The 25,837-nt window shown below is 44.6% G+C and overlaps 1 protein-coding gene across 15 annotated transcripts in view; it reads right to left on the minus strand.

Annotated features, from left to right (window-relative positions):
- PCSK2 (proprotein convertase subtilisin/kexin type 2) overlaps nucleotides 1–25,837 on the minus strand; it is a 371,376-nt gene that overhangs the window by 203,898 nt on the left and 141,641 nt on the right. For 3 of the 15 annotated variants that reach the window (XM_039531406.1, XM_039531421.1, XM_039531420.1), the window contains exons 1-2: nucleotides 23,910–24,267; nucleotides 2,104–2,312 (exon numbers count right to left, since the gene is read on the minus strand). In XM_039531406.1, coding sequence (XP_039387340.1) covers nucleotides 2,104–2,118 — 15 coding nt within the window. In that variant the 5' untranslated portion in view covers nucleotides 2,119–2,312; nucleotides 23,910–24,267. The other 12 variants (XM_039531409.1, XM_039531410.1, XM_039531419.1 and 9 more) reach the window with 10 other exon arrangements.

Raw genomic sequence — 25,837 nt, forward strand, 5'->3', positions numbered from 1 at the left:
TGCCTAGGGAGGTTGTGGAATCTCCATCACTGGAGATTTTTAAGAGCAGGTTAGGCAAACACCTGTCAGGAATGGTCTAGATAATACTTATTCCTGCCATGAGTGCAGGGGACTGGACTAGATGGCCTCTCAAGGTCCCTTCCACTCCTATAATTCTAAATCACTTGGAGATTTTACCCTAATCCCCATATTGAAAATGGAGTTAGGAGACTGACTTTCTTTGAGAGTTAATAGGACATAGATGCCTCACTGCCTTAGTCACATTTCAAAACGGGACTTAGGGTAAAGTCTCTGAAAGTGACTTAGAGCCTATATCTTGCCTGCTAACCTAAGAGCACGTATCAGAAACAGGGCCATATTCTTTTTCTTGCATATGGTTATTCATTCTGTCTTCTCAAGGGACATCCAAGAAAGAGAGACTGCATTTTCACAACAAACACTTGGGACCATTACCTTATATATAGGGTTAACTTTCCACACACACACACTAATTCTCCCAATGCCAGCTATTTACAGATTCACTCCATCCTTGAGACGCAGCCTCTTGTACACTGAGGGATCCACCCATCTCTGTTTTGATTGACAGGATGAAGATTCTTCACTTTCATTTTGTATTTGACCAACCCTCTGCTTCAAACATCAATGCTCTGATAAAGGGTCAGCAATGGAGAATTTCACAAGACTTACCAACCTAAAACCAACTCCATCAATCTTAATAACAGGTGTCATGATCAGCAACTCTTGTCTCTGGAAAGAGTTGGTTTTCAATTGCCCCAAAGTGCAAAGCTGTCTTTTCAGCAGCAGTCTGTGGCCATTTCAGGCACTTTCTAGTGTCAAAGCTAAATTGAAAGCTTTTCTATAATAATAGTAAACAATGCAATGGAGAATATTTTCATTGTCTCCAAACTGGCCTGGGATATTGTTCAAAAGTGAAAGAATACTCCATGAACAGGTAAATTCCTTCTCCTCCACCCCTCCCATTAAAATGCCCCCCTTGGCCTAGCAGGGGAATGTACACAGGTCCCTTTTCTAGCTAAGGTGAGTGGGGAACAGAGTTTAACTGACTTACCAAAGCTTATCAAGGCAGTTTGTGGCAAACCCAAGTACAGAATGTTGATCTCTAAGCTAGTAGAGCCTGTTTCACTCACCCGGCTGCAATGCCTCTCATGAAAATTGCTTCCAATCTCTGTAATTAGGTAACTACAACTGTACAATCAGGCTGATAGTGCTCACTCATCTTTGTAAAGTACTTGAGCTCCAAGAATGAAGCCGCTCTATGAAAGTGTAAAGCATTCTCCTTAGCCCCATTTGTCAGAGGGGGTAATTAAGACCTTGGATACAGAGAAACGTTTTACCCATTTCACTAAATTGGTTTAGAAACTAATGTAGATAAATTGGTGTAACTAAGGTGGACATAATTAATTTTACTACATCAGTTTCTAAACTGATGTTGTGAAATCAGTAAAACTTGGGTATCTATTCAAGGCCTAAGCCACAGAGAAGTTCTTTGATTGGCTTAGGGGTATTTTGGGGGTTCCTAGGCAATGGTCTTTCTTCCCTCTTTTCCTCATTCCCCAGCATGAGTCCTCTGCTGGGTGCTCCTCACCCATTCCACCTACTTCCCACTCAGGGGATGGGTTCCCTTCTCAAGGATGTAGTTCTTGGAGGAATGATTTTTTTCTGGTTGGTGGATGGACCTCTCCCCGCCTGCTTTGAGAAGTGCCAGTTCCCTTGGTGGGGGGGGGGGTCTCTGTTCCAACCCCACCCTTCCATATCAGGCATACACACCATTCCCAATGAATTTGTTGGTGAGCAAGGCTCAGTGTGGATGCTTTAGCATCATTCTACATTATGGACACTAAACCATATTAAGAACCACTGAGGTTCACAGGCATTTTCAACACCTTGGTGCTGTTATATAAGGAGAGGCTGCATATGTGTGTATCATTATTAAGGAATAATAAGATAATCTGTAAATAGTCTTTAAAACTGACTGAGATTAGTATGTCATATTAAAATTATTCACAATACAATCAAGACAATTACTCTGACCAGAGGGTATAAAACAGAAGACCAGTCTAACAATTAGTATGTCCACTCAACTGCAAAAAGAAGCATTATCTTGAGGTTAATGCATGTGAATCAGGAGATCTTCTGGGCCTCTGCCAAGGACATGCTGCCTGGTTTTGGCAAGCCACGCAAGATCTCCAGACCTCAGCGTCCTTGCCTGTGAAACGGAGCCAGGAGGGGTGTTGTGAAAGCTTTATTCCTGAAGCGTTCTAGAGTTCTTTGGGATTCTTGGATGGGCGAGTCTGTGAAAGTGTAAAAAAAAGGATAGTTATTCCTTCAAGAGTTTCCTAACTACATAAGTCAATCTGCTGGCCCCCAGTGCTTTTGTAGAGCTGCACAGGAAAATGGACCTTGTTTGCAAGAGCAAGCCATTCTGAAAGCCATTAAAATTGACTAGTTTGTATGTAGCTGGATGTTTCACCATCCAAAGGCTGACTCACCCCACTCCATTCATTTTCTGTAGCAGTTTTCATGAGATTTGATGATATTTAAAGGGTAAGTGATTTGCCCAAGGTCACACGGAGGTCAATTCCATAAGCAGGAGCAGACATAGGTCTCCCAACTCCCACATTACCAGGAGCAGAAGGATGGTTTGGTGTCTAAAAGCATAGGCCAGCTTCTGTACTGATTAATATACTGTGCAAACCTCTTGACCTCAGTAGCATTGGCTGTGGTCAGTATCAGATTTGGCCCATTGACCGTAGAGAGCAGAATCATAGAAACTGAAGCAAAACACTGAGGAGGATGCTATGCTATTTATAGTACCAAAGGGAACCACCAGGCATATCCAAAGAGTGAATTTGTATCTGACATCCAGTATTTATTTCTCTGGTTATAGCAAAGAATGGAGACCCCAGGAATTTGAGTTTCAAACCTACTTGCTACCCTCTTGCCTTAGGCGAATCATATCTGCCTCTTGTACCTCAGTTGGCCCATTTGCAGGGCGGGTGCAACTTCCACCTTGCACCCTCCCCCTCGAGCCCTGTGGCAGCTCTCTGCCCCCCCCTGCCCTATGGCGCCCCCCCACGACAGGGAGAGAAGCAGAGCGGGGTGGCGTGCTCAGGGGAGTAGGCGGAGCAGAGGTAAGCTAGGGCGGGGAGTGGTTCCCCTGCGTGCTGCGCCCGCCCCTTACTTCCTGCAGGTGGCCCTCCCCGCGCCCCAGGTCCCTCCGCCTAAATGCCAATGACGACTGCGGTGGCCGAAGATCCGGTTGCCGCCGAAGGACCCAAATGCCGGCCCCCCAAATGCTAGCGCCCTAGGTGACCGCCTAGGTTGCCTAATGGGTTGCACCGGCCCTGCCCATTTGAAAGTTTGGATTAAAAGTAGGACTTCACTTTTACACTGCATTTGATGAGCCAAGTTTTTTTGCTAAATAAATTACAAGCCATTATTTCTGTAGTAAAAACACAAGGTGGGATTTATACGTAGTAATTTTCTCACTAAATACATACATTGAATGAAGTGCTTAGAAGTACATTTCAAAACAGTTTGTTGAACACCACTCTTTGTACTGTTAAAATATTTGCTGTCACTACATGGTGGATAAAAGGAGAGGTTGAGAGCAGCATTTTCTCAAAGTGTGACAGTTTTCTGAACAAGTCTATCAGCATGGCATGACAGCCAGCAAGTAAATTACAGCACCCAAGCTCAAGCTAGGCAATAACTAAGTTCTGTGGGCTGAATAAATGCCAGAGCTGGCAGCAGATATTTAAAATATTATAGAATCCTTCCAAATTTGAAGGGCTTCCCTAGCCATCTTGTCTATTATCCCTTCCCTTCTATGCCACTACCACCAGTCGTGTTCTGCTGCACCCAGCTCTTGGGCAGGAAACCACCACCATCATGTGCAGTAAGATTTACCGTTCCATTTTAACAAAGTGAGAGTGAGGACAGCTGGGAAGAAAATAAAACCATCTGGTGAGGATAGGATGACCAGACAGCAAATGTGAAAAATCGGGACAGGGGAAGGGGGTAATAGGAGGCTATATAAGAAAAAGACCCAAAAATCAGGACTGTCCCCATAAAATTGGGATATCTGGTCACGCTAGGTGAGGAAGCCCTGATCTGACTTGTTTTAATGACAGAGGTTTTCCGGCACAGGAGATGGAGGCTTAATTGGTAGCTGCAGAGTAAGGCCCAGACTCTGCAATATGCATGGGCACAGGGGTCTGCCTAAGAGAGCTCACTGCAGGATCACGGCCTCGCTTCGTGGGGACAGTACTGACCAAGGGTTTTGAGGGAGTGGAAATTGCTCCCAGTTTCTACTCTTGCTAGCTGTGAGTAAATATAAACACATACAATAACCCCCAAGAATACAGCTGGAGAAAGTACTGCAGCAAAATAAAGAAACTCCAGGGCGAGTCAGCACTAGAAAAGAAACCATTAAAGAACAAAGCTATTAGAAAACAATGTCATTAGAGAACAACGGGCAGGTGACGAACCCGAAGTGTTCAGGTCCAATCCTAGTAGCAGCAAGGCAGACCCTGCTGAAGTTAATGGGGCTACTCAGTTTCCCTTTCCCATTTTGCATGTCTGTTGCATTTTCCAGTGTTTTCTGTGCTGATCTGTCTAGACGATAAAAAAAAAGTAAGAAAAAATATGTTTCAGAGCACTAAGTACAAGGGGAAAAAAAGATCCTTTTCTGGGAGTCTCTGGAACAGTGGAGGATAAAGACTCCAGTACACCAACTTTTATCTCGGTGTTACTTAAAACTAATAGGAGAATGCAGGTGTAAGCCTCTTTCCTCCCCACCCCCGATCTCATTCCCAACTTTGATGGAGCCTAGAACTATCCAGCACAGCTCCCACTATCTTAATGGTGCCAGAATTTCACATCTATTGCACAAGAAATTTAAACTCTAGCAAAGAAGCCAGCGCTCTGTATATTGTCTAGCCTAAATATTCATATTGCTAGCCCCATAACCCCAGTATGTGGCACAATCGTATTTCTCTATAGCCTCCGTTAAACAACAGAGGGGAAAGGGCTTGCTGCCATACTATGCCATAGTGCCACCTACGCCACCCTGTGTACGTGTAAAGGCTAACAGGTAGCACTACTCAATAAACTCAATAAAGCAACTTTCAGTATTTTGAAGCAAGTCTTAGGACTTTTGCAGATTTGTGCACTTTCCTAGAGCCACACGAGGGCTAAAACCTTCTGTTAAATTCACCACATGAATCGTAGAGAAGTGACTTGAATTATGTTTAGACTGTGCTGAAAAAGGTAAATGCCAAGGTTCAGGATGCTTCCATCAGCGTTTTATTCCAGGCGGCCAGTTCTGCCTCCCAGCTCCTTCTGAGGGCAATGGAAGTTTCACTGGGATAAGTAAGGCAGAAAAGCTGAACCACTTTCACAGTCTGGCAAACAGATCTCTCCAAAGAGATTGTGGCCCCGATTCTGCTCTCAGGCACCCCTAGGACATCCTCAGTGGGACTGTACCTGTCAGCAGAAGCTGGCACTGCCTGTTTTGGTCATAAAGGAGCCAACCAGTCACTACTGAGCCCATGATAATACCCCAACTCACCACACTAATTTGAATTTGGTGTCCAAATGCTGCCAGAAATGGAGAGAGAAGTGTGGAATAACTGAGGTGCAGCAGCCTCCTCGGGTGCAGAGCCAGCGGGAGAAGACAGACAGTGGATACGTTTATTCTATTTCTGATGCATTCTTTAATGCGAAACCCCCAATGTAAATATCACCAATTCAGGGGCGGAGCGGAGGCATTTTTTGGAGGATTGTAGAGGATGCTGTTGATCATTCAGTTGGAGAAAATTCTTCTGTCAGGGTCTCAGAGCTTGCCTCCTGTACAACCCCTTCCTAAGAAACAAGGAGTCGAGCCCACAAAGAGCACAGATCCTTGGGCATCCACAGCCATCCATGTGAATTCACTGCACCTTTGCACCGTATCTGGACCCTGTACTGCTCTGCTGCTCAGCACAATGATCTCATTAGAGCTCTGCAGCGGGTGCCCGTCTTTGGGATGCCCTTCTAAGGGGGTTCCTCATTGTGGGAGGTGTTCCGCAACAGAGTTAACAGGCTGTAGCTGTGTTAACGTGCCTCTACTCTTTCCACCAGATGCAGCAGGCAATGTGGAGGCCCTGGCCCAACCCAGACCTGCCCACCCCGGCACCCAATTCCCTATTACTTCATACACACGCACCCTCTAAGCTCTGCAAAGAGCCTCTGAAGGACAGCGCCATGAACGTGACTGACCCTCACCTTCTGCAAAGAGAGGGTTAGGTGCACAGGGAGACGTTAAGGGCACATTCTAACCCTCAAAACTTACTTTAGCATGGCTGGCATTGACGTCCATGTCCATTTCATTGACATACAGACTGAGTAAATATCAAGCAGTTCATGCTTTGGCCCTATGTCTTTAGCAACAGAATTTAAACGTTCAAAAGCAGAATGTGTATAACTGTAAAATGCCAAGTTACTTACTAAAGGAGTTTTGGTTTTTAATACTCATCCGTTTATTAATTTGATTCAGGAAAAATAATTAGGCCAAGATTTTTTGGATGCCTAGAGTCCAGATCTGAAGTCCACATCTATGTGCCTAAATAAGTGGCCTGGTTTTCATAAGTGCTTAGCATACAGCAGCTTCCACGGATTTCAGTCAGCTATACTTGGGATAAGTAAAGGCAGAATTTTGCCATATACTTAAACTAAATAATTGTCTGAACCAATATTATTTGACCAGCTATTTTAAAGATGAGAAACACACTCCTGTAGAAATTAAATTGATATAAATTAGGCAGGTAAAGTCTCTTTACCCTGAAATTGCTTTGCCTGATTCCTCTCTCATCGCTAAGTGACCTTTTGATCTTACAGTTTTCTTTTTATCTTTTCCCCTCTGGTAATAGAACAGCAGCAACCCACCTGAAGCAAGACCACTATACACTTTCAAAAAATTTAAGCGCTACTCAGTTAATTAATCCAAAAGGCACTGATGGGCATCAGATAGTGCAATCAGACCCCTTCCCATAATGCTGGAGTAGGATATTCATGTTCCATAGCTTCTTATGGCTCCAAAGCCAGGGCAAAAATTAACATTGGAAATGGCCCCTGCAATCCCAGTTTAGGTCTCCCAATTTACTGTAGAAACACATGCCTGGCACATTGCAAAGCCAACCAATGCTGCCGAGCTTTGAAATGCATTTTTCAGAAGAAACAATGAATAAATAAGAATTTTGATTAAACTTTAGGGCTCAGGAGTTAATTGAGACCTGGGTTCTGAGTGCGAAACAAGGATTGTCAGACACTGCTTAGGGAGGGAGGAGATGGCACTGCTCTCCATCGTTCTTCTCTGTGATTCTCCAAACCATTAACCTACTCTCTTAACTGAAGGCAGCAGTTATGCAAGAGGAATGAATAGCAAAAAAGTTAAAAGAAAAGCACTGAAGGAAGAAGTAAAGGCAAACAATTTAGTCAGGATTCAATTTTCGATGGTGCACAGCAAGAGGTATTTGACATTTTCATCTTCCAGGATTAGCACTTGCAGGTATTGATTTAAACTAGGATTTATACCCTGACTGTCATTTTTATCAAGCACACAATAAGAGAGATTAACAAGAAATTGCAAAGCATACCAACTCTAATCAATTACAAACTGCTTTCATTTTAAATGTGCAGCTGGGCTGTGAAAACACACGTACATGAAGGAGCAGGAAGTGGACATGATGTCTGAGAAAGACTAAAAATTGTCACCATGACCGGGCTGTTTCAAACAAAGAATGGGTTCACAATTTGTTGGGCCATTTTTAAATAGTATTCCCTAGCCTGGCTTATGATTTTCGTAAAAATTGAATGCATGCCTGTTTACTGTGTATTCCACAATGAACAGATGTATGCACCCCATCCCAGCAACTCGCAAAGAATAAGTAATGTAGACAGCTGCTCTCTTATCAGTGTGTATAAATATTAGTATTTTATAGATAAAAAGCAAGAAGCCAATTAGATTCATAATTAATGACAATGTCATTTTGTTCATATGATCTCAAAGGGTCACTACATACTTTGCTAAACCAATACATTAAAATCACAGGAGAGAAATGTGTAAGCTAAGAATTCCTATTGGCTTCTGTGGGAGTTATGCCTGAGTAAGGAAAATTATAGGACGAGAAGGGACCTCGAGAGGTCTTCTGGTCCGGTCCCTGGCACTCAGGGCAGGAATAAGTATTATCTAGACCATCCCTGACAGGTGTTTGCTTAATCTGCTTTTAAACCCTCTTCCTTGTAACAACCTTTTATGTACTTGAAAACAATTATGTCCCCCCTCGATCTTCTCTTCTCCAGACTAAATCCAATTTTTTAAAAATCTTCCCTTTCTAGATCTTTAATCATTTTGTTGCTCTTCGCTGCACTTTCTCCAATTTGTCCACATCTTTCCTGAAATGTGGTGCCCAGAACTGGACACAATAATCCAGCTGAGGTCTAATCAGCATGTAATAGAGCGAAAGAAGTACTTCTCATGTCTTGCTTACAACACTCCCGCTAATACATCCCAGATTTATTTATTTATTTGCAACAGTGTTACACTGTTGACTCATATTTAGCTTGTGATCCACTATGACCCCCAGATCCCTTTCCTCAGTACTCCTTCCTAGGCAGTAATTTTCCATTTTGCATGTGTGCAACTGATTGTTCTTTCCTAAGTGGAGTACTTTGCATTTCTCTGTTTACTTCAGACCATTTCTCCAGATTATTTTGAATTATAATCCTATCCTCCAAAGCACTTGCAATCCCTTCCATCTTGGTATCATCTGCAAACTTTATAAGTGTACTCTCTATGCCATTATCTAAATCATTGATGAAGATATTGAACAGAAATGGACCCAGAACTGATCCCTGTGGGACCCCACTTGATATGCTCTTCCAGCTTGACTGAACCACTGATAACTACTCTCTGGGAAGTTTTCCCAATCTGTTATGCACCCACCTTTCAGTAGCTCCATCTAGGTTATATTTCCCTAATTTATAAGGTTATGTGAGACAGTATCAAAAGCCTTACTAAAGTCAAGATATATCACATCTACCCCTTCCCCCATATCCACAAGGCTTGTTACCCTGTCAAAGAAAGTTATTAGGGTAGTTTCACACAATTTGTTCTTGACAAATCCATGCAGACTGTTACTTATCACCTTATTATCGTCTAGGTGTCTGCACATTGATTACTTATTTACTCCATTATATTTCTGGGAACTGAAGTTAAGCTGACTGGTCTGTAATTCCCCAGGTTGTCATTATTCCCCTTTTTATAGATGGGCAGAATATTTGCCCTTTTCCAGTCCTCTGGAATCTCTCCCATCTTCCCTGACTTTTCAAAGATAATTGCTAATGGCTCATATTCCTCCTCAGTCAGCTCCTTGGGTATTAGGATGTATTTCATCAGCTCCTGGTGACTTAAAACATCTAACTTGTCTAAGTAATTTTTAACTTGTTCTTTCCCTATTTTAGCCTCTGATCCTACCTCATTTTCTCCGGCATTCATTACATTAAATGTCCAGTCGCTACTAAACTTTTTGGTGAAAACTGAAACAAAAAAAGTCATTTAGCACTTCTGCCATTTCCACACTTTGTTATTGTTCCTCCCCTCCACCCCCTATTGAATAATGGGCCTACCCTGTCCTTGGTCATCTTCTTGCTTTTAATGTATTTGCAGAATGCTTTCTTGTTACGATTTTTGTCTCTAGCTAGTTTAATCTTGTTTTGTGCCTTGGCATTTCTAATTTTGTCCCTACATACTTGTGTTATTTGTTTTTATAGGCTTTTATATTGGCCTCTATAGGAAGGCAGTGCTGCCCCTTTAAACAGCATGTAGGCCTGAAGTTTTTGGTTTTCCCTTCCTCCAAATACCTCTACATTGCTCTGACACACCTTTATTGGATTTGCTTTTAAAAACATTAAAAAAAGGCTTTGCCCCCAGTGAAGACCAAGCTTTTAAAGCATCAGAAAGGGCCACTGGGTCTCAGATAGCTACTGCCTATTCCTGTTTTCTCTCTTGGAAAGTACAATAGAATTTAAGAGGCATTGTAGTGATCTTGTTTTATAGAAATATGACAGGGTTCTGTAATAAATACTCTAAAAGCCCATAGGATATAATTCCTCATTACATTCTTTCTATAGGTTTTTTTGAACCATCATATAGAGTTTTATCTGTAGAGACAGAGTTTTTTAATACACTATATGGGATGGTTCAAAAACCTATGGAAAGATTATTTGCTATTAAGTTCTATAGGATTTTTCCATAAAGGTTTGATGTTCTAAAACTTCATTTTACCTATACCTAATAACGTGGTATGGTAAACCATACAACGTGCCAATTGTCCTTACTTATACCTGTGCAACCCCATTATGGACAACTGGGAAAAAATGTCAAAGGCTCCTAAGTGATTTAGAAGCCTAAGTCACATTGGATAGGGGAAAAGTGGATTTATGCTCCTAAATAACTTAAGTCTCAAAAGCACTTAACCAAAAAAAATCCATGCACTTAGCTTTAGTTCTGAGCTTGTACAGGTAAAGCTGGGGACAGAATCTGCTCTCCCATTTTGCCACTGATTTCAAGCAGGATCAGGCCCACAGTCATTATGACCAACCTTTCTTGTTCTCTGTTGAATCACCCAGAGAGAAAAAGTTCCTCGTTGGTGCCTCTCTCCTCTCCTGATTGAAATCATTAGCAGCTAACAAGGATCTTACAATCAAATACAGGTCTCCATACCCACATGTATTTGGAACACTCTGCTTTGAAGCATGCTGAAATCAGTAAAGAAGTGCCTTCTAAAGTGCCTTTCATCTCTGGATCTCGAAGTGCTTTACAAACAGTCATGTGAGAAGCCTCCAGATACCTTTGTAAATGTAGGCAATTTTACAGGTCTGGAAATTACAAGCCACAAAGAAGTCATGTGACTTGGTCAAGATCACAGCCACAGTCAGCCAGTTCCAGAGCCAGGAATAGAACCCAGCTTCCCCAATCACCTACTCTGACATGCTGCTGCCCTCACAAATGGCACGTAGATTTCACACCATTCTGAAGTGTCCATAGCTTTCTTATTTCTAGGCTTGGAAGGATTTGATTTTTATCCATAAGAACTGGTAAACGCCAGTTTCACCACACACACACACACACACCAATGAAAAAATAGTTCCATCAATAATAATCAAAATTTTCAGATAGGCAAAGTAAGAAAAATGCTGCTTGAGAACTTAGAGTTCGATTTAAGGCTATTTAACTTTGTATATCTTGACATATGCTGAGGACAATGTGTGTTTTAACAATTAGAAAGCTTTAACTTTGAGATTCAACCTCTGTTGTCATTAAATTATTGTCTGGCCCCCTCATAATTTCCTGCAACTGAAAATTTAAATTGATAACAAATCAGAAAAAAGTGCTTAAAAATAAACATCAGGATTACCTGTTGAAATTATTAAAAAAAAAAAAAAAAAAAAAAAGAGTTCTGCCAATCCTAGTTATTATTGTTTTCCCACCAAGGCAAAACATGAATTTTCCATAAGGACTATATTAGCGACATGCTACACTGGATGCACTTTGAACATCTGACAGCAAATGAAACTTCCCAGCAAAGCATCTTTAATTTGAAAAAAACAAAACAAATCAAACCATCAATTTGCCTCATGCTTGCATCATTCAAAGCTTACAGGCTAGATTTTCTTCAAACTGTCAAAAAAAATTACTCATCCCTTTCACCCCTTGAAATGAGTAGGTTTAAAAGAACAACAACTAGAGAAGAACCACCTTGTGAGTGGGATATGGAAAAGTGACTTAGGTGCACAAATCCCATAGAGGAAGATTTTCAAAAGCACAAATGGGTTGAATGTGCCAATTCCCATTGACTTGCAATGAGGTAAGACCTAATTGTCATAGAATCTCAGGGTTGGAAGGGACCTCAGGAGGCCATCTAGTCCAACCCCCTGCTCAAAGCAGGAAAAATAATAATTGGAACTATACCAATCTCCTAGAACTGGAAGGGACCTTGAAGGGTCATCAAGTCCAGCCCCTGCCTTCACTAGCAGGACCAAGTTCTGCCCCAGATCCCTAAGTGGCCTCCTCAAGGATTGAACTCACAACCCTGGGTTTAGAAGGCCAATGCTCAAACCACTGAGCTATCCCTCCCCCCTACATATGTCCTCTGAGTTGTGTCTATAAGTAATGAAAATTATTTTGCTGAATTGTTGAAATTACTTTTATGGTACATACTTACTTTTAGAATAGTATTGATCTAATGCAGTGGTTCTCAACCTTTCCAGGCTACTGTACCCCTTTTGAGAGTCTGATTTGTCTTGCATACACAAGTTTCACCTCACTTAAAACTACTTCCTTACAAAAATCAGACAAAAATACAAAAGCATCAAACCACACTATTACTGAAATATTGCGTACTTTCTCATTTTGTCTGTATGAAATTTTTTTACTGACTTCACTATTGCTTTTTATGTAGCCTGTTGTAAAACTAGGCAAATATCTAGATGAGTTAATGTACCCCTTGGAAGACCTCTGTGTACCCCTGGTTGAGAACCACTGACCTAAAGACATAAAAGTACATCTGTTCTGAAAACCTCAAAGTCAAGGGGTTGAACCAGTGGCTTTGAGAAATCATTACATGCTGCGCAACAAAAGTCTTCAGTTTAGAACCTCACTGACTCACCTGGACCCAGATCCAGCAGAACACTTAACCACAATGTTGACTTTAAGCACACCACTAATCCCTTTGACTTCAATGGGACTACCAATCTGGTTCATGTTAAATATGCTTGCTTCCTAGGAAGCTGAGGGAACTCAAATGTGTTACAAAAATGGACTTGTGCTATATCAGGGGAAATATGTCCATGCAGCACATGGAAAACTCTTGAAAGTGTGACCCTAGCACGCACACTGACTAAGGAAAGTAACCAATGGGCTAGCCCATCAGCTGTTCTGAAGCACCATTGAAGTCACCTGAGCTACACCAGCTGAGGACCTAACTCAATATTTCTTTTCCTGCTATAGGACCCATATACATAGCTAAGTGCTACCAAGCTGGGGGTCTCTGTGATAACAGGGTAGTGCCTGACCTTGATATAACACAACATCATTTGGTTTTGCCTCTGAATAGGACCAAGCCAGGGATGGCAATGTGTTAATGCCCTAAAAAGCTGCTAGTTTCCAAGCTAAGGTTAGTCATGGTTCTTTTAGACATATTTGTAAATTATCCAGATTATCAGGAGAACAATTCTGGAATACAGATCCCAGACATCTACCCGCCCAAGCAGAATGCAGTTTTACTCTATCAGTGCACCAGCCATACTTCAATCATGGATACACAATGAGCTCTGGGGAAACTCAGTAGCTCTTTAATAGCCCATTAAACACAACCATCTAAAGATAGGAAATAGCATTCTCTATCACACCCAATTGAAACTAGGGCCCAACTGATGATGAGGGGAAAGGGAGGAGTTTGGGGATTTTCTTTTGCAGTACATGTGGTTTTTGGCTGTGTTTTTACTGAAAGTAGACAGAATTTAGATTCCCAAATTGGACTTCAGAAAAGACAGCATGGCTAACAACCCAGCGCTCACGAAACACCTGGTTGGAGCTACAGCAATCCTAAAGCTTCTTTACTCAAAATTAGAAATGGTATCTCCAGCTGCATTGTCTCCCTAATGCCACACTGGACACGGCTGCAGTGGCAGTTCCAAGGGAAGAATGCTTCCTAGTGCATCACTATGCCTCCTGCTGCAGCACATTCAACATTTCATTAAAGGTCACTTGGATAAGTGTTGGGAAAGCCCAGTCCCACTTAGCTTGTGAGATATGATGCAATTGCAATCCAAGGAATTATCAGCTCTAGACAATTTGCCCAAGGCAGAAAAATACTAGAGATGATCAAGGATGAGGGATCCGATAAAAAAAAAAAAAGTAGGCTGTTATAGATTTTTACCCTAGTACCAGCATCTGATACCATGTTATACTCATGGAAGTAAACCTAAGCCCCTCATCATACTTGTCTCATGCACAGCAAATATTCTTTCACAGAGGACAAATGTACAGCTAGCTTCTTCCTGCTAACCTTTTCAGTGGCTGAATTTCTCTTGTAATTACTGCAGGACTGTTTCCCTTATCCAGCATTACCTTGTTTTGTTTTGCTTTCAGAGTAAATAGCCTCACCTGACAACTTATTCATCACCCACTGATGCCTGTGAACATGTGTTGTGCATTCCTGATTTGTTTCTCTTTAGGTTAGATTATAAAATGAGACTAAGGGGGAGACTTCTGAAGGTACAAATGGTAGGTAGGTGCCTAGCTCTCACTCAATTTCAATTATTGAGGCACCTAACTACTATCTGTGCCTTTGAGAGTCTTCTTAGTATCCCAAGTAAATGATGAGCATTTATAATACTTATAAGAACCACTGTTTTTACTCTCTTGCTAATAGGTTTTAATTAACTACAAAAAAAGGACCTACAGTAAAGCATCATTATAGATGGGAATTAAAAAAAAATTCAGGAAATTAAAAGTTCTAGCTTCCACAGACACTTAAGCTTTAAATCAAGCCACACTTCCTACATGGTATTTTAGAGCAGTGGTTCTCAAAGCCAGTCCGCCGCTTGTTCAGGGAAAGCCCCTGACAGGACGGGACGGTTTGTTTACCTGCCGTGTTCGGAGGTTCGGCCGATCACAGCTCCCACTGGCCGCAGTTCGCTGCTCCAGGCCAATGGGGGCTGTGGGAAGCAGCGTGGACCAAGGGATGTGCTGGCAGCCCTTCCCGCAGCCCCCATTGGCTTGGAGCAGCGAACTGCAGCCAGTGGGAGCCATGATCGCCCGAACCTCCAGACGTGGCAGGTAAACTAACTGGCCCAGCCCACCAGGGGCTTTCCCTGAACAAACGGCAGACCAACTTTGAGAACCACTGTTTTAGAGCAATAGTTGTGTAGTTAAAGGTCTGCCTTTATATATTACAGTATGCCTTTCTATTGACTTCAGTGGACATTGGACCATGCCCTTTGGGCTTATATTGTGAAATATGTAGCTTTCATATCATCTAGACAATCTGCAACAAACCCAATTCTGAAGATTACCCTGGCAGTGGTCCTGCTACATAAAGGAAGGTGCAAGTTTTAGGCTAGCCAGGGCAGAGCCACTCTGCAGAACCACAATTCCTACTGTGCCTCCACATGGTATGGCCACATCAGAGGTTCCACCATGAGGACAAGTCTGGAAAGCGGGTAATCCTGGCAAAGGACAAGTTAACGCCTCTAGCCATGTGCCATCAAAGCTGATGGACCATCATCTATCAAGTGAGCATTCTTTGGCAAGGAAAGAAGTCAGGAAGAAACAGATGCGTATCACATCTCTTCCCCACCAGAGTCCATGTCTCCTTGCTCTCAGATGGAAAGAACTTTAATTAGCGGTCATGCTCACAAAAATGTTTTTCAAAGACCAATTGAACTATAGAAGTGAGGGGCAAACCCACCTCAAGTTCTCACTCCCTGTTCAACTCTCTCTTTTCCCCTAAGATGACAAAAAAAAACAAAAAACAAAAAAAAAAAACACAGCCTTGGGAGCACATCCTAACCTGAAACTTTTTCAGCAATGCTGCTGCAAACCTGTGGTAAGAATTTTAGTATTAGGAAGTGTTTTATCTTTATTTTTCCTGTAACAATTTCTGACTTTAGTGCCTTAATCTTTGTCCTCACTTAAAACCCGTCTCTATAGTTAAATACACTTGTTTTATCCTTCAATTAAAACTAATCCAGTGTTGTGAAATGTGTGGGTAACTCCATTTAAGGTGGCAAGCTGTTGTCTCTTGATCCCCTTAGAGGGACAACAGACCTAATCTATCCGAGCTACCCAGGAGAAGCCTGGACAATGTATAACACAAGTTGTGTGGTGGGGGGAGGAATCCATGACTGGGAGTGAGTTGGGGTCATCCTGCAAGTAGTAACGAAGGTTGCTGGAAACCAGAGTGTGGCTGATGTTCGCTGACAGGCTGCTACGGCCAGAATTTCTGGACCACGGCGGTAGCTATACACAGACACTCAGGGTGTGATCCGCATGTTGTTTGACTGTGAGGATCCTAAGTTGGAAGCCACAGTAATAGAGCATTGTGAGGTACCCCAGGGTGCAGGCAGGTGGTGACACAGCCCGTCACTGGTCTGACTTGCGCTGTCATGCTACTAGGATGATCTGAGGAATGGAAAACCTGTCTTATGAAAGGAGATTCAAAGAGCTCGGCTTGTTTAGCCTAACCAAAAGAAGGCTGAGGGGAGATATGATTGCTCTCTGTAAATATATCAGAGGGATAAATACCAGGGAGGGAAGAGGAATTATTTAATCTCAGTGCCAATGTGGACACAAGAACAAATAGATATAAACTGGCCATCAGGAAGTGACTTGAAATTAAATGAAGGTTTCTAACCATCAGAGGAGTGAAGTTCTGGAACAGCCTTCCCAGGGGAGCAGTGGGGGGAAAAAAAAGACATATCTGGCTTCAAGACTAAGCTTGATAAGTTTATGGAGGGGATGGTATGATGAGATAGACAAAGATCAATTAATTTCCAAAATTAGGCTATTAGCGGTAAATATGCCAAGTGGCCTGTGATGGGATGTTAGATGGGGTGGGATCTGAGTTACTATAGAGAATTCTTTCCTGGTTGTCTGGCTGGTGAGTCTTGCCCCAATGCTCAGGGTTTATCTGATCGCCATATCTGGAGTCGGGCAGGAATTTTCCTCCAGGGCAGATTGGCAGAGACCCTAGGGGGGTTTTCGCCTTCCTCTGCAGCGTGGGGCATGGCTCACTTGCTGGAGGAGTCTCTGCACCATGAAGTCTTTAAACTATGATTTGAGGACTTCCATGGCTCAGACATAGATTAGGAGTTTGTTGTGGGAGTGGGTGAGATTCTGCGGCCTGCATTGGCAGGAGGTCAGACTAGATGATCATAGTGGTCCCGTCTGACCTTAAAGTCTATGAGTCTAAGTCCCCTTCTCCTTTAAAGCCCAGTAAATTTCTGAAATTTGAAGTTCCTTTTTCTGATTGCCCAGTTTGGTGAGCACACCTAGCAGCTCTCCGTTGTTAAGTGTAACTGCCAAGCTGACCATGCCAGCTACATGCTCCAGACACGTTCCTGCCTGGAGTCGACAGGAGGTATTGCATCTCCTGGGCCTGAGGGAAGAAGAGGCTGTGCAAGCACAGCTCTGAACTAGCCATAGCAAGGTGCACACCTATAAGCAGATTGCTTGGGGGATGCAGGAGAAGGGCGATGACAGGGACCAGCAGCAATGCCATGTAAAAAGCAAGGAGCTGCAGCAGGCGTACCAGAAGGCCAACTATCAATCCCGTGTGAGACACAGACCTGCTGCTTTTACAAAGAGCAGCATGCTATACTCAGCGTAGACCTCACCCCCACCCCTAATAGCATCATGGATACCTCCCAGGTGCCCAAGTCACAGGTCCCTGCCATGACCAGCAAGGAAGAGAAGGTGATGGACGAGGAAGAAGAGGACGACTATGGGGGACAGGCAAGCAGGGGATCCAGCTGTGCAACAAAACAGGAACCTCAAGTAGTGTAATTTTAAATTACAAAGATGGCCCCCCAAAATAGCAGGACACACCTTTTGACATTACTTTGCTGTCCCTACCTCTGCCAGCACAAGTAAAGAGAAGTAGAGTTGCTACCTGCTTTTCAGAACTGGCACTCCACCATATGCAGCTGCTCCAGGACCACCACCAGCCTGATTTGGTTCTTGGTACTGTGACATTAACCAGAGTACAATCTGTACTGTTGAACAGCTATGTCCCCTTAATTCTCTAGCCTAGGGTGCCTTTTACACTGCTATGCTGTCAGATCATCCACTCCTGGCTAAACTCGTGAGCACTCTGACCAATCACTCATGAATTACATACAGTGTGACACCCACAAATTTTTAGTCCCAACCTTGTTCCCCCAGAAATGTGCATCTTGTACTGGTCAGTACCCTTCTGAACAGTACAAGCTCATGGAAAGTCCATCGTTTCATCAAAGGAAAATGATAATGCCCTTGCCTTGTTATCCCAAATGGAGTTTCCCCACACACTTCAATCCAAACACACTGGTTAAGATAAAACAAGAAGGTAAGTTTATGAACTACAGAAAGATAGATTTTAAGTGATTACAAACATTGATGCATAAAAGTCAGGATTGGTTACAAGAGAAAGAAGAGTAAAATGCAAACTAATATCTAACTTAACAACCTAAGTGAACTTAAAATCAAAAGCTTTTGTTCCAGTATATACTGCAGTAAATTTCAGACTGGGTCTCCTTTTAGCCTGGAACTCCTCCCCCTTAGTTCAGTTCTTCAAGAGTCATTAATTTCATGAGCAGAGAGACAAATTGGAGGTCATTGTCTCTCATTCTTATATCCCTCTCCTATCTTTGAGGATTGCCTGCACTGCAGCTCGGGGTAATCAAGTAATCACTTGTGGACTTGCGGGTTGAACCATCCCTGTGATGAAATGTAAATTTCTCATTCACACCTTCCCATTACTGGAAGTAAGTGACAGCCCCACTTGACTTTTTTGATACCTTTCTGGGGATGCCAGTGTGTCTGTCTCTGAAAAACTGCTTAGGCCTGCGTTTCTAACTCTGGAACATGTTACAGAAATATTTTATAGTAGAAACAACTTTAGATACAATGTTGACACACATTTTACCATGACAGTAATGTTCAGCAGATTATGAGTTTTCAACTGATATCACAAGTCATACTTCGTAAAGAATTTATCGCAGTCTTGTAAAAGTGGTGAACATAATCATATAGACTGTCACAACTGCTCACAGCAATCTGTCCTCCAAAGAATTGTCATGTTCCCCGTGTCTCTTCTTGCAGCTCTGCAAATATTGCAGGATCATACAACCTGTGCTTGCAACGCTCATGACAATAATGCAGACCTGTGCAGGCATCATGCTTCTGTCAGAGATGGCAGACAGCAAGGAGGGCTGCACAGTTTATGGGATTTTGAAGGGAAAAAAAGCACAAAAATTAGATAGCATTATGGGATGGAGACAGTTGCAAATTGAGACATTGATCCCATGCTCTGAGATACTCATTTCAGGCCCATCATGCATTGCCAAAACTTCCCACAAAACAGGGTCCTGGATGGTGGCAAGCTGCACAATGGGATAGCTACCCAGGGTGCATTGCACTCTGCAGCAATAAAAGCACCATGAATATGACACAATGGTGAATACATGCACCACCAACACAAGGAGCCAAGTATGCGCACACACAAGCAATGTACTAACTGTGGCAGCTCTATGTCAACGTAACATGAATCAACCTAAAAGTTTGTGGCGTAGACATGGCTTCAGGCACAAGCTTCAGTCCCAGGAGAATCTCTGAGCAGAGTGCAACACATGCTTCTTCAGTGGCCAGCCAGCTTTGCTGGGAGTAAACAAGAAAGAGGTCTCATCTGCCACTAGCAGCATTGGCAAAGGGCCCTTTGGATGGAAGCCCTGAAAATATTTATATCCTCAGCTTGTTTATTAAAGCAAGACTGAAATATTTACATCCCAACAGGGCACAGACAAGATCTGAGGTTCAGCAACAGACACCGGATGGATGGTTTAAAAAAAAAAAATCCAGGGCACAGTAATGGAAACCAGTTCACCTGCACCTCTTCAAATTCGCATCCTGATGTTGCCCACTTGGACTCCTTCCTACCAGCACCTTTCCTCTGGCCTATTACCCAGCCCCTCCCTGGGCTCTTTGCAATGAGCAACACTTCCCAGGCCTACTCCCCAGAGATCTGGTTCCTACCCTTCTGTCAGAACCAACCACAGGACTTTGCTCCAGTCCTGTCTCTCCCAGGTATCGTCCCTCCCCAGGCTCTCTCCTCCCTCAAGAGCCTTCCTGTTCCCAGTCTCTCTTCCCACTACCAAAAGAGAGACTGCAGAGTTCTTACCTCACTCTGTCCCTGCAGCCCTTTTCTACTAACAAATTTCCTCTTTATAGCCACTCCACAGCTGAGCTTCATCTCTAATGAGGGCTGGCCCATGCTTCAGGTGAAGCCAGTTGGGTTAATTGGACTCAGGGCCACATGAACACTTTCACCACTTGTGTGAGGTGTACACACACACACACTTCCTCCCTCCAGAAAAAAAACCCACCCTTTTTTGTAATGCCCTGGCTTAATGTAAGGTTATATAAGAGTTTGTTTTGCTATGCACTTATCTCCTGGAGGTGGGATGACTGTATTTCAGAATTTAGGTTTAAATTACATTCATTTTTGTGGCTCAGACATAAACACTGCAAGCTGTCAGCCATTCAGTGAAAACACACTTGTTTTCCTTTAGGCTTGCACAACATTTTTTGTCAATACGCCCTCCTGACAGAGGAGCTAAAGATGAAATATTAATTTGTTGTGCTGCTTGAATTACACTTCATAGCTGGGTGAATCTAAAAAGGTCTTCTGTCACAGATGTGTTTTTGTTACACTTAATTGCTTGTCTTGCTCTCTTTCAGACTCATCAAAACATTTAAGATCTCTGCGTGACTTCAAATATCCCAGTTGCAGCCTCGAAGGCTGGCAAAAGAAAAATGAAATAGGAGTGTGGGCATTTTCCCACCCACACATACTTTCTGAAGAAATAACATTGGAGAAGAAACTCTGGGATCAATATTTTCAGCGTGGGGTACCCTGGAGCAGTGATGAGTAAACCTAGGGAAGTTCTGAAATTCAGAACACTTCTGAATCTTACCTGAACTTTGTGGAGTTCCCCCCTAATGGGAGCTGAGTGAGTTTGCATCCAGTGTCTCCTGATCAGCCAGCAGAATGAGAAAGGAGACGGGGAGTCAGGGCTAAAAATGGTGGTGTGAATTGGCACAGTTAAAGAGAACCACTTCCTGCAGCTCCTATTGGCCAGGAACAGTGAACCGGGGCTACTGGGAGCTGCAGGCAGCTGTGCAAATGTAAACAAACTGTCTGGCAGCCTGCCAGCAGATTACCCTGATGGGCCACAGGCTGCTCACAACTGATGTAGAGGTTAGTGGGAGGTATGCAATGCTTGAAGGTATTCAGAGTATTAAAAGGTTTAGGAAAGGCACAGGTACTTCTGCTAGTAATGGCTATTGGTAAGGGTGGTGGGTATTTTTTATATTGAAGCAAGAGTTCTACCAAACCAGGGTTGTGGGATGTAGGTTTCTCATGCTCCACTCAGATCTATGCCATGAAGGCTGCCGAGTGCCAATGGCAGGTGGCTTTGGGCCTTTCCCTGATCACTAACCCCTTCTGCTGTGCCATGTGGATTTCTTGTCGATCTCAGGTTCTGCTGTCCTGCACACCCAGCAGCACCCCACGGAGTAGGGTGGGTTTCTAGGCTCACACTTTGTCATTTGGGACACTTGTGCTCAGTTCGTTGGAAGACATGCCTCTTGAGCTACTGGGCACTCATTCATGAGCTACGACACTTTCTGTGCAAGGCCTAAACAATCCAAACACCATATTTTGTCTAATTTGAATAAAATATGTCTACCCAAATATCAGTCTGGACAAGTCACCCAGAGGAAGGGCTGACTTGTGACCAGCTTTGGGACAGCTGGGCGCAGGAGTTTGTAAGGGAGCATCACCTTCAATCATCTCCTCCAATTTACATGGCCTAGACAATGGCAGATCACAACAGCTCCTGTGAGCCAGCCTTGCTCAGACCTTGCTCCATCCAGGCAGGAGATCATCCAGAAAAGGGTGGAGAAAAACAAGAAGGAAGAGGACCAAGACCCCACCTCCTCCACACTGTCTATCAGAGTGGAGCCATCAAGGCAGGTGCAGCCCAGTGTAAGGTGCATCATCTCAAAGTATGGGGCACAGTGTATACCAAATAGCCCTGGGAAAAATTTTGCCTCTCTCCGAATGCTCCTCCAAGGGCAGTACAGCTCCACATCGCCCCCTACACAGGAAATCTATAAGGAGCCCACAATGTGCATCTCATGGCATTGGACACTGTCATGGTGTCACTCAACACAAGGCGCCTCCTGCTGGGCTTTTCAGGAATTAGCTTAGTCCCAGCAGGTGTGTCCTTAGGTGGTGCTGGCTCTCCCGTCCTCGCCTCCACTATCAGACCCATTACAGCTGTTTTCCCTCGGCATCTGCTTCATGACACATCTCCCCTGGCCATGTCACCATCCAGTTCCCCCCCTTCTGAGGGACTCCTCCATCAAGAGTCCAGTCACAGCGACTTGGCAGTCCACATCCGGTCCGCTCCACATCTGGGCAGCTAGTGTGGTGGCAGGCCCACCCACTACTCTGGGCCCTGGCCCAGGGACCCTGCAAACAGCAGCTTCCTGCTGCCTCTTCCTTCCAGCTCACTGTCTCTATTCCCCGGGCCACTTCCCTGCAGCCTCAGTTCCTTCTGCTCCTGCCTCTGGCTCCAGCTTCTTTGCCTTCTTGCCAGGGCCTTGAGCCTGTTAGTCCTGGCAGCCCACCAGGAGCTCTCCCTAGCTCCCCCGGTCCCTGCTAGCACCTGCCTTTCCCCAGATGCTGGTCTCGCTGTAGCCCTCTAGAAAGCCAGTTTTCTCCCCAGGGCTCCCTGCAGCAGACTAACTCACTCTGGTCTGCAGCTTCCTTTTATATTAGCCAGCTGGGCCCTGATTGGCTGCTCCAGCCACTGCCCTATTTGTCTGCAGCCACCACCCTAATTGGTGGTTTCCCCGGCAGACACTCCTTTGTCCGCCTGCCACTCAGCCTCCCGAGGCTGGTTTTAACTCTCTCAGCTTCAGTGCAGGGCAGGCACCCTGTCACACACCCTCCCCCTCAAGGTTTCCCTCTTCTTTGGCATATTGGACCTGGATTCTCTGGAACTCCAAGCTCCCCTCTGATACTTGAAGGGCCTCCTCTGCAGCTGCTAGTCTCCCCTGCAGCTCTTGCACCTGCCCCTGGAGGTCCCCCAGTCCCTTTTCTTTCTTATTTGGGGCCTCCACAGCAGTCTCCTGAAGCCCTGGGTTCACCCCTGTCTCCTCCTGGGTCCTCTTCTCCCCATTACCCCCTACTGGGTGTGGGAGATCACTCTGTGCCAGGCCCACGGTCCTCACTGGCCCATCTCCCTGGTCAGTCCTCAACCTGGCCTGATTCCTGGGCACCCCTTTCTTTGCCCTCTTACTGAGAAACTGGCTATGTCTCTTTGGGTGGCCCACTTTCTAGCACCAGAAGCACCTCTTCTGCTTCTCCCCAGCTATGGGTCTTACCACGCCCTTCTCTTTGTCAGGCTCTTCTCGGCTAGGCCTTGCTCTGGGGCTCTTGTCCAGGCACTGCCTCTTCAAGTGCCCCTGTCATCCACAGGCCCAACACGCCCATCGTCACCCTATTCTCTTCACAGGTGGGGCCTCTCCTGGGCTTCCCCTTTTCCTCTCGATAGGGGCATTCACTCCTCCCAGATCCCAGTCACCCACAGGTATAACAAGGCATCTTCACCACTACTGGGCGCTTAGCTCTGGCGTCTTGCCTTCCCTCTCTATACCTTTGGCTTCCCCAGATCTCCTCCCATAGCAGCTGGAGTATACACAGCTGCTGCTTGGATACCTGGGCCATATAGGTCCGCAGATACTCTTGGGCCTTGCACTGTCTCTGCCGGGCCCTGAGTAGCTGCCTAAGCAGTGCCTGCAGTCCCTCTTTCTGCGGGGGCTGCTTCTCCGGAGCCCACACCAGGAGGGTACACAAGCCCTTTGTGAAATAGGCTTCCTTGTATTGCGGTTCCATAGTCTCTGAGTCTCTCAATACATTATCCCCAGGCAATCCCCTCACAGTCCTCAATCCTCCCCTCAAATCAGGGGTGACCATGTGCCTGCATTCTCCACCACATGTCACAGGGTCACTCACCACACTGGCACCTCATGCTGGGCATTTCAGGAATTAGCTCAGTCCCAGCAGGTGCGCCCTCCAGTAGTGGTGGCTCTCCCGTATTTGCCTCTGCCAGCAGGCCCGTTACGGCTGCTTTCTCTCAGCATCTGCTTCATGGCACAGCTCCCCAGCTGTGTCATCATCCAGTTTCCCCCTCTTTCAGGGGACTCCTCCACCAGGAGTCCAGCCACTCCTCACAGGGCCTTGGCAGTTCACAGCCAGCCTGCCCCTTCAGCAGCTGGTGGGAGAGGGGGAGAAGAGGGGACAAGCCCACCCACTACTCCAGGCCCCATCCCAGGGACCCTGCAAACAGCAGCTTCCTGCTGCCTCTTCCTTCCAGCTCACTGTCTCTATTCCCTGGGCCACTTCCCCGGAGCCCCAGTTCCTTCTGCTCCTGCCTCTGGCTCCAGCTCCTTTGCTCTCTTCCCAGGTCCTTGAGCCTGTTAGTCCTGGCAGCCCACCAGGAGCCCTCTAGGAAACCAGTCTTCTCCTTAGGGCTCTCTGCAGCAGACCACCTCACTTTAGTCTGCAGCTTCCTTTTATATGGGATGTCTGGGCCCTGATTGGCTGGTCCAGCTGCCATCCTAATTGTCTGAAGCTGCCACCCTAATTGGCTGTTTACCCTACAGCCACTCCTTTGGCTGCCTGCCACTCAGACTCCCTTGGATGGTTTTAACCCTCTCAGGGCCAACGCGGAGCAGGCGCCCCATCACAGACACAGATTCTGATAGCCTGAACCAGAGCATTTTGCTACATTTGCATCTTTAACTCCCTTTGGAAATCTCATTGGAGTTATTCTATTCATTTGAATGGCTAGGAGGGGGCCTTTGTTATGGAAGGTATTCTTTATACAGTATTATTTATATTCCATGGTTATTTTAGTATTATTCATTGTCTTCATTATATAACAACAACTTCCATCGCACTAGGGTTCAATAAGGTGTTAAATGTATTAAAGTATTTCTAACAATAATTATATTCTAACTGTATAATGGCAATACTTTTTAATAATTAGCAACTTACACCCTTATCTGCCATGTTCTAAATGGGGAAACAGAGTCAGAGACCAGTAACTCACCCAAGCTCATACAGCGTGCAGGGAAAAACCTAGGTCTCATGATTCCCAGTTTGGCACTCTGTCTATTGAGTCACAGTGCCCTCCAAGAAATCTACATACTTGCATTTTCAAAACATCTTTACTCCAATGCACAACTTCAAGACACAGCTCAGTGGTCTTTGATTAATATTCAGAATCACCCAGATGAACTGCTAAGAAGTAAAGACATTTATTTAGTTACTATACAGCATGATAGCTCTGGATACAGAATATCTTTAATTGAAAAGATGATCCAATAATCCGAATGCATCCACATGCTTTACTGAAGCTCCCATCAATAATGAAAGTCTGTATGACTAGCAACGGGAATGTGTTCTGTTACGGAGCAGCGCCCACTGAAAACACTATGGGCCAGGTTCTCAGCGGGGCTAGGCCAGCAGAGCTCCACTGGCACACACAGAGCTGTGCTGGTTTAAACTAGAGCCACAGCCCCACAATATCAACATAAAATCCCCTGACTTAGAGTTCGGCTTTTAAATTTAAAAAAATAGTATTTCAATAACGTTAGAGATCAGCATCGGATTAGCAAAAGCTCGGCAATGCAATGCTAGAGATGGACTATTGGCTACCTGATCTATACTACGACTTTATCTCAAATTTAGCACTGAATTAACCTTGCACCTGTCCACACAACGAAGCCCTTTATTTCGATATAAAGGGCTCTTAATATCGATATCTATACTCCTCCCCGACGAGGGGAGTAGCACTGAAATAGGTATTGCCATTTTAAATTAGGGTTAGTGTGGCCGCAATTCGACGGTATTGGTCTCCGGGCGCTATCCCACAGTGC

This window comes from Mauremys reevesii, linkage group 3, assembly GCF_016161935.1.
Source record: "Mauremys reevesii isolate NIE-2019 linkage group 3, ASM1616193v1, whole genome shotgun sequence".
Classification (NCBI taxonomy): Eukaryota; Metazoa; Chordata; order Testudines; family Geoemydidae; genus Mauremys; species Mauremys reevesii.